This window comes from Crocodylus porosus, unplaced genomic scaffold (assembly GCF_001723895.1).
Source record: "Crocodylus porosus isolate Cpor-Errol unplaced genomic scaffold, CroPor_comp1, whole genome shotgun sequence".
Classification (NCBI taxonomy): domain Eukaryota; kingdom Metazoa; phylum Chordata; order Crocodylia; family Crocodylidae; genus Crocodylus; species Crocodylus porosus.
In genome coordinates, this window is record NW_017728886.1 from 237,704,653 (window position 1) to 237,714,558 (window position 9,906).

Sequence of the window (9,906 nt, forward strand, 5' to 3'; positions counted from 1 at the left end):
ATGTGGTCCTGGCTTATTAATAAATTAAATAAATGGGGTTCTCATAAGATTTGTCACTGCTTATTAATCACTTACTTGGCTAGTAAGTTCATGAGGACATCAGGTGTTGAAGGGTCTGGCCTCAGGGGAGGTCCCATAACATATCCTGCAGCATGATGCCATTCTTTGTTCCAGTAGTGAGTGCCATCTGTACCAAGACCAGCAGCAATGGGCTCTCCAAACACTACTTTGCCTAAAAATCATGAAGACATTGAAATAATCATTGAAAGGCCTTTACAGGAACAGATACTGTTAAGTGCTGGTTTTTTATTTTCCGTTAATGATCTTCTTCAGGAGGGTGGGGCAGCAGAGCTGTTACAGTACCTCTCTACAGCCATGTAGACATGAGCTTAAGACTGTGAACTCATTCTGAAGGCTGTTCCCACTGTCATCTGTCAAAGGGGACCTTGTCATTTGGGTGGGGGAGTGAAAGGTATCTAGACAAAATTTTGGACACATCAGCCCCCTGTGGGCCACCAGCAATAGAAAATGGGGCACCTGAAAATGAGGGTCTGTACTCTTGATCTTTCTTTTTTGCTCTTCCTGAAAAGAACTTGTGGATTTGAGGTCGAGAAACAAATTTGGTCTCTGTTGTCTTAAACTAGACCCCGAGTGACATCTCCTCTTACTCCTAAATGTCTAACATGCCTCTCATACTTTCCAGACCCCACAGGCTTGGGCTTGTAATGGTGTCCTCCAAAGACACTGGAAAGCATCTTGCACAAACGTGTGCTGGGAGGATTCCCAACTGGGTCTGGATCTACAGCAGAAAGGAGGATCCTAAAGTGAGCCTCACTGAGAGCTAGGATAACAGCCACTGTAAAAATGATACAACAGGGGCCCCTGTTCATTGCCTGTGAATTATTTTACAGGTCAATATCACAGCTTACAGGCACAAAGAGATTTCTCCTAACTGTTACTCCTCTAAAGTCACCCTGGCATGGCAGGGACAGTCTGCCTGGATTTGCACAGGCTCATATATCATCACCAATCTGTGTTCAAAACTTCACTTTCATGACCCTCCCCTATTCCCATGAGGACACAAACCATTTTCTGCAACGGCTTGACTCTGGAACACTGCAACTTTGACAGATTAATTTTGGACAATTTTGCTGATTTATTTATTGTAATTTCTCTGGCCATGACTCAATAGTATTTACTGGTAGTAAAATAAGGAAGACTACTTTAATGCAACATGCAAGAATTCTGCATTCAGGGTCTCTAAGTTCAACCCGCTTATACTTGTAGATATAAAACTGGAATTATGCAATGGTAAATTATTTCTTTATGATAGTCATGTTCTCTTGCATTCAACATAAATACTGTATAAAGTAGGCCCCCTTTTTGTCTTTTTGCCCATTTTGCTGTACTTCACAGCCTGGGTTGCTTGAAATAAGTTAGTTACTTGTTCATGAAATGCTGAAATCAGTTAGCAGTGGTTGCTTCCACTTAAATGAGTCCTTTACTAAGTAAAGCACCTTAGTTCAGATTTATTCTGCAGACTGGCTAGAGTTCAACGAGACATGCCCTTGCTGTGCACCTCCCCCCAATCTGTCTCTCACCCACTGACTTCTCAACTGACGTCTTCACTGACTGGCTTTCTTGTATGCATACCAGCCTCTAGTTTCTTCACTATTCATTCCATCCAGGAAAAGCACACACCAACTCTGGATGCTTCCTCAGTCTGACAAAGGCTATTTTAAGAGGTACTCTTTTAACTGAAAATTAAAACGTTTGCATATCATATTGAAACTAGTAACAGTATATTTCTTGTGAGAGTTTTTTTTCATAATTAAAATTTAATCCTAGGCAAATCAGACTTTGTACTGAACAGAACTAGTTTTAACCAGCTTCTTGGTAGATTCTACACCACTAAAAATCTTATACCAAGATTAGAGCCTTTTCTAAAAGACAGACTGTCATTCAAATAGGAATGAATTCAGGGAGTGCTTATAGTCTGTGTTATGGAGGAGGTCAGAGCAGATGTTGAAAATAGTTCCCCTCTGACCTTTCAGTCATTCCAGATCTGTGCTTGTGTATCTGGTAAATTGAAAATAGACTGCAACTGGTCTGGTCTCGTACACTTCAAAGCAGACACATGCACTGCGGTTTGTTCACATGGCATGCACAAAGATTCACCCTCTGTGTTCTGATAAAACATCCAGGTTTTACAGAATTTGCCATGATTGCAGAATTTTGTACGGTCTCGACATGTTACAAAATACCATTCTCTCTCCCAGCTCTTTGTTTGCTTGTCAAAATGCCTACTTTCACCAGGATATTTTGACTGATTTTATAGTTTATTATAATGGAATCTGACAATGTGCCTCAGATGAATTTAGAAAGACAAACATTTACATACAATAAACATTACCAGCAACAGTGACATCCAGTGGACAAATTTAATTTAGCACAGAACCGAAAATCTATGGGTGTCTATACATGTTCTCCAGGGTGAGGGATGGGAGGGGGCATTTTAATTAGAGCGGCTTCTGGATTAATCACGTCTACTCTGATGCATTCTAATTAGATGACAGTGGAGCGTGTGTATAGGCACCCATTGGTATTAAATAAGGTATAGGCAAAGGATTCCTTTATGCATCTGGCATCAGTAGAAGTGCTTCCGCTCAAATGACCACAACAAAACACACTGGTTACACCTGATATCTATATATTTCAAAATAGGATTAAATATTAAATCAGCCTTATATATAACAATACATCTTCCATCTGACACTGCACTGAAATCAAGTTTACAAGGTAGGTATATCATTCAAAGCTTCTAGAAGAATGAGGTAAGCTGGACCAAGAGAGATACATATCGAAAACAGCAGGGGTCCATAAAGACTGGAGCCTCCTACACCATAAATCATGCCCAGCTGCCTAAATAGCCACCACCTCCCATGTGTCCTTGTGATATCCCCCTGCCCCATCGGTATTTGACAGTGCCTAACTGCACTCAGCTTAGCCTATGAGAGGGTGCTAAGCTACTCCCAAGACCCGGAACAGACATCCCAGTGGGACTTCGAATTATTACTTGGAAATCCTTAGGTGCTTGGCATTTCTGCAAACTAGGTACTGAGACTCTGGCTCTAACTCACAGCTCTCACCCCAAGTCCTAACCTGACATAGACTCTATCAGGGTTTTCAGGGTAATCCTTAGAAGGCATCTGTATTAATGACTTCTGCAGTGCCTGACTGGGGGAATCTTTTCATGGCTAGAAACCAGGTTTTTGGAGCCCTTTTGCCTTTGCCATTACTATTTGTGTTACCACTGTGCCTAAGACCCAGTCATAGTCCCATGAACAAATAGAACAAAAAGTTGGTTTCTGCCCCAGTATGTCTTGCCTTGCACATCTCACAAAGACTCAGGAGTACGTTTGAGGCTCACAACCCACAGTTCAAGGGAGGGAAGCTACAGAGTGCACATTGCCTGGACAACATAAATTTGTTGCTGAGCTCATGGTTCCAAGGAAGAACACTGTACTTAATGCAGCAACTTTCCATCTGCCCTTTTCTGGCCCTTGGTCATATTTTGTGGAGGAGGAAATGATGGTTATAGGGAGAAGGGGAATTCCTGATTCAGACCTGGTGTAGCAAAGTGCACCATTCCTCTAGCCAGGGTTTGAATTACACTTTGACTCTTGGGGGAGGAATCTGCAAAAAATTGGGCTAATTAGGACATTGCCATAATAAAATTGAAGACCTCCCCAGGTTATGATTTTCAGGGTGGCTCTTGTCTCAGGGAGGTGGGGAGGGGTCTCAACCCCACACGCTCTGCCGTAATTCAAACCCTGCCTCTAATTCAAGCATGAATTTGCAACAGTTACCTTCTCTTCGTGCATTAGCTATCACCATTGCTGCAGATTTGCTCATTACGTGTACTACATAAAGGGGGCAGTTCACTGAGTCTGCTATGGTAATTGCTCGCAATGTGGCTTCTGCTTCTACTTCTTCAGGACGACACAGCTCGTGCCCCTCAGGGCCAGTTATCCCCAGTGCCAAAATCTTCTTTGAACCCTGCAAGTATACATGCATTAGTACTCTTGTTTTAGTTTTATTTCAGCTCAGCAGTGGTGTAGTGGCCCTAAGCAGTCAGATGTCTTGGGTTCCAATCCAGATACCAGGGCCAACTTGTGATGTCAAATCAGACTGCTTAAGATGGGGTTTTCAACAACCCTGAGCATTCCTTTTCCACTGACACAAAAAGTAAAAGTCCTGTTGTTAATGTGACAGGCTGGCTGGCAGTGACCTAGCCCAGGGGTTTTGAAGGGGTAAAAGATGATTGGAGGGCTTGGGATTCCCTTTCCTCACCAATCAGGCCCCAGAGACACACCCTCTGTGTCCCCTGATTGGCCCCTTGGGTCACCTGGAGGGGGATAAAAGGGGCAGCACGGCTGATTCAGAGAGACCAGCGAGGGACCACAAGGAAGGAGCTTCAAAGAGCTGGCAAGAGCTGAGCCAGTGGGGCAGGAGCAGTTGCCCCAGAAGAGCCTGAAGGAGCAGGACCTGCCTGTGTTTTTCTTACCTGCCTGTGTTTTTCTTTTAAAGCAATTTAGGGACACCAAAATATGTAGTGAATAAACAATCACACAATTAGAATTCCCCTTGGGCACAGCTGTTGCTGAAGTTCCCCTCTTCCCTTTATATAAACAGGAAGGGCCTGCCTGTACCATCCAAGCAAACAGTGCTAAGAAGCACTGCAATGCAGCATACCATGGCTGCTGATGGAGCCACCTCAGAGCAATGCTGGGTGCATACCAATAACCAATCTCAACAATATGAGCTTACATACATGTGCCTGTGCCACTGTGCATACATTTTGGGGTGCTTGCTTAATTATAGCATTCTTTGGCAGTGTAGACATGCCCTACAGATGTGATTCAGTAGAATGATTCCAATTGGTTTGGATCAGGTCCTAGGAGAATTTGTTTATCCATTTTACACTAAGCAGGTATCTTGGCATCACTAGATCTCTTGTACATAATCCAGTAGTCCCACTGTTTGGGGCAAGAGCTTGGAACTCAGTACACCGGGGCTTGATTCCCTGACCCACCACAGACTTTCCGTCTGACTTTGGGCAGGGCACCTGGTCTTAGTTCCTCATAAGTAAAATGAAACTAAAAGCATTTGCCTGTCTTATCACAAGGATTAATCCATTCAGGTGTTCAAATACTAGGTAATGGGGCCAATGTAAGCTCCTAAGAGAGACAGGTATTATATGAAAGTCACACACTTACCTCTGCAATCAAATCCCCATTCTCTGCGTGGACTTGAGCAATTGCTCCAATTTGCTTACATCTGGAAAAAGCTGCATATAATTCACTATCACCAACCATATATAGATCTTTGTAGGCCATAAACATCTTGAAAGAGTTGACACCTTTGTCCTGAGCAAGAATTTTCATTTCTTCTTTGACCTGGAAGAAGCTCAGTGTCAACAATCCTTACAATGCACTACAAAAAAATACAAGTTGTATTTGCCACTTCAACTAGCCTAGCCAAAAGGCCAGAAAGAAATGATGAAAATGAACCAGCCAATTATATATTTTACTTGCTTATCAAATACATCCACCCACACACACACTCAGTCCAAGTAAGTAGAGAATGTTAAATGTTTCAGGGATGATTTATATAATGCCTTCTGTATCAAAGTGCTTCATAAACAATATACATCAATGCTACTGCAATGCAGACATCCAAAGTACATGTAGTATTGCAGTGACTATAATTGCTTTGATTGCTTACATTGTTATTTTTCTTTTTATATAATGAAATAATTAACCATTAAGATAAAATTTATCTTGTTATGATTTACTTTTTATAATAATTTAATCAGTCATTATTATTCTGGAATTAACCATCTATTTTAAATTTCTTATTGATTAGCATAAATATATTGGACATATTGGTCCCATGATTTTAAACGTATTTGACCTATTGGTCTCATAACTTTAAATCTTAAATTTGCTATATGGAAAATGCTTGTGTAGGGTTTGTGGAATGTCTGGCGTATGTGGAAAGAGGTAACAAAATAGTGAATGTTGTATGTATGTGATAATGTGAAGGAAAACAGTCCTCTTGTAGCAGGTGAAAATAGCCTTTTGTGGTTTAACAGTTAAAGGCTGCAGCAATGTCAAGTAAGCAGTTAAGGATTACCAAATACTGAAACACACTTCACGCTGATGGCTCAAGACTGCAAGCAACGGCCCCTCCTGAAGACTGCACATCACAAAGCCAAAAGATTATGTCCTACCAATCTCAGCCTACCAAAATATAGCACTTGGTTGTAGCCTATTCTAAAGTGATAGGAAGTGTGGTTTTATGACCAGCTGTGTGATTTAGACTGGGAAGGTTCAAAGTCCAGTCTCAGTGACAGGCATAGAGTGGGGAAGTTTGTGTGGGTTTGTGACTGGCAAGGCTAGAAATAAAAGCTCAGCACAGGTAGAAACCGGCAAGCTCAGGGCAGGTTGAATTGGGAAGTTGTCAGGAGAGAGAGAGGTGAGTGGCTTGTGGCCGACAGTTTTTAAAAGAATGGAAATGGATGTGGTTTATAACTAAGAGGTTTTAGGGAGTATAGAGACCAGACACTGGTAGAGAAATGAAGGCTATTAAAACAATGGGAACAAGAAAAAAGTACCCATCCCTGGAGTCTGAGTGCCTTTCAGGGACATGATAGCTTAAAGCAGGCTTATAAGGCATTTAATGTTTTGGTTACTGCCACCAAACCAAAAGTAACTAAGAAGAAAAGGAAAACAGAAGCTCTTTTAATTTTCTAAAAGGCTGCAAAGTACTATACAAATTTAATTCAAAACAGCTGAAATATATATATATATAGAAGTAATTTAAGAAAAAAAATGTTAATAAATATAAAGTACAGTTCTCTGTTGTAGCTACAAAAGCTCTTTAGACTGCTACAGCCTTGAGGCACAGTGACAGTAAAACTGCCAAGAAAAGGAAACCACTATGTTGTGGGTAATTTGATTAAATTCATGTTCGTTTGTTTTTTTTAAAAAAAGAATAAATCCAAAAGGTTTGGCAGCACTTCCCCTAATGTAAAAAATAGATTAGTGACATTCAGTTTTAAAACTGAACCTGTTTTTCCACAAGAAATGTGCCATTTAGAAAAAGACAGAGAAAAATGAAAACAGTAAGGCAGCTATTATACAAAAAGAAATGTAAAAAGTGTTTAAAACAAAAAGGACAGTAAAGAAATTAACAATTTGTATGTAAGAGGGGGCAGAAGAAAAAGTAAAAATGCAATTTAAAGGAAAAAAACCTGCTCTAAATTATAACCTAATTTCAAAATACCTAAGATCATGCTGTGGTTATGTATAATGCCTTCTATTGCTGGTTTGATAGGAAGGCAGTAGCAGAGAGGACTTTGTGCTAAAAACTATGTAAATGTTTATAACAAAAATTAAGCCTGAAGACATTAAACTTTCTCCTCACAAAAGTAGTGTAAAATTCACTATAAGCCAAAATAAAATTATAATTCATAATAAATAACTTAAGTTTAAAAATAATAGTATAAATGTTTAGTATAGAGAATTCTTAAATTTTAGTCCATTTTAAAAACAAACAAGACCCTACAAACTAACAATGAACCTCAAAGCTTTGAATGAAGTAATACCTGTTTTAGCTGCGATATAGCAAAATACCCTCAAATTCCAGCAGCTATAGCAAAAGGGGTAACATGAGTTTTAGCGTTAAATTTGGCTAATATAGTGGGGGTTTTGGTCATTTTCGCGGCAAAGAAGTGCTAGTGTAATTTTAAATTAAAAAATAAAAAAAACCCAACAACAGTATTGTTTTATCCTCATTTAATATGTAAAGGAATATGTGTATATATATGTTCCCCCCCAGAATTACAATAATGTGTGCATTGCCAGTGCTCATCAGCAGTGTAAATTTATAAACATGAATAATATTTTGCTGCAAGGAATTTTCCTTGGCTTGATTTGTGTGTTTTCTTTTACAGAACCCACAGTGTAATCAACTCAGTAACAATGCTAACTGATAACCTATGAGGCCTCGATACCATCAGCAGCATGTCCTTCACATAAGCCACAGTTTTTCTACAAAAATGAAGATCGTCTCATCTGTTTTTTGCTGTTGTTCATTTTCTCGTTTAGTTTATTTAGTTCCTAAAAGTTTAAATGGATATAAATATCATAGAGATGTAATAAAAATTATTGGGGAATATACCATCTAAAAATTAAACTCGTCTACAGATCCCAAACCAGGACACTTCTGTCCAACTTGGACTGGAAGGATGTCCTGCTCCTTAAAGTAAAAAGTAACAATTTATATGGAAATTCCAGGTTAAAAGGCACTATGGTACTATGTGTATTCTTTATAACTGTGGTTATATATATGTTTTTGTTAAATTTCATTGGTATTTACATGTAATATACACACACACACACACAATGTTAACTTACCAGGTTGTGTGAGAAAAATATCATTAACCAATTGTTTTAAAGAAAGCAGGAATATACGGAGTCAAAACTTCCCTAAACCTGGAACCCATGTGCCAAAATAATGGTTGAAAACAAAATTAAAATTTGGCTCAACGATGGTGCAGTGCCATTTGGGCAGCTGCAACAGACTGGAAGGTAGGTCTGCCTTTTGTAATTTGAATTATTACAGGATTTATCAACTATGAATTGGCAAGTACCTGGGAAAGAACCCCCTTAATGGTATATACCCCATCTAAAAAGACACACAGGTTCTATGGGAAATGTCACACACAATCTTGGTAGTTCCAAAAATATGAACCCACAATATGTTCTATGGTTCTAAAAGCCTGCTCATGAAAATCAAGCAAAGTAAAAGTTTATCTACACGCTATCAAAATAAGTTAGATAACAGCAGCACTAAGTTATAAAACTATGATGGTAAATCATTGTAGATCTAAAGCCTAATAACATATTAATAACACACCCAGATGGATCAGATATCCATCTCCATTCACACGGGGATGAAATAAATGGACAAAGCATTGAAAAAAAAAAATCAATCAAAATCGCAGGGCTAAACGATCTCATGGGACACAGTGCTGAGTGTGGATTGAAAATTTTCAGTTCCATTGATCAGGAAATACTGATGAATAAATTAAATGCTTTTGAAATCACACTGTTTCACTTAGGTGGTCCTACTGATAAAAGATTAGCTCTAATCACGTTATTCTAGATGTCATTGGCTGACATAGTAAAAACAGTGGAAAAGGAACGCAGAACTGATACCCGGGTATTGGCTAATGCTTCTATAAATTTCAAGGAAAATGTATCCGTTGCTTTAATGTGTATACAAACACAGTTATGGTTTCTGGGTGTAGTTCTCAGTCTAATTGAATAAAGAGCAAATTGGCATATACCTGTGAAATTAAGAAATTTAATTTGGAATACTACCAAGCAACCAGCGTGGTTATGGCCTTATAACAAATTAATAGAATTCAAATATGATCCTGATACTATGGCTTTCTCTCTTCAAATTGAAGCTATAGTAAAAGCAAAAAAAGGATTTAGCATTTCCTATTTTTGTATTAGGAGCATGAATTAATGGAACTATATTACTTCAAGTAAAAAGACATTGGGCTCGAAAACTGCAGATGGATATGAAGCTGTATCCACCAGCATGTGTGAACATCACTCAGATGGTTTTATTTGTTTGGAATATATGCTGCAACCAGACTCTGTATGTCTCAGTGAGAACAATGGGGTATGTCATAGTTTCACAGTTTCATAGTAGTTAGAGTCGGAAGGGACCTAGGTAGATCATCTAGTCCGACCCCCTGCCTTGGCAGGAAAAAGCACCGGGGTCAGATGACCCCAGCAAGGTGCTCATCTAACTTCCTTTTAAAAA

The 9,906-nt window shown here is 39.2% G+C and overlaps 1 protein-coding gene across 1 annotated transcript in view; it reads right to left on the reverse strand.

Annotated features, from left to right (window-relative positions):
• Positions 1-9,906, reverse strand: part of DPYS (dihydropyrimidinase) — a 57,001-nt gene that overhangs the window by 31,860 nt on the left and 15,235 nt on the right. The window contains exons 3-5 of the mRNA XM_019551753.1: positions 5,280-5,459; positions 3,870-4,059; positions 76-232 (exon numbers count right to left, since the gene is read on the reverse strand). Coding sequence (XP_019407298.1) covers positions 76-232; positions 3,870-4,059; positions 5,280-5,459 — 527 coding nt within the window. The remainder of the gene's footprint in view (positions 1-75; positions 233-3,869; positions 4,060-5,279; positions 5,460-9,906) is intronic.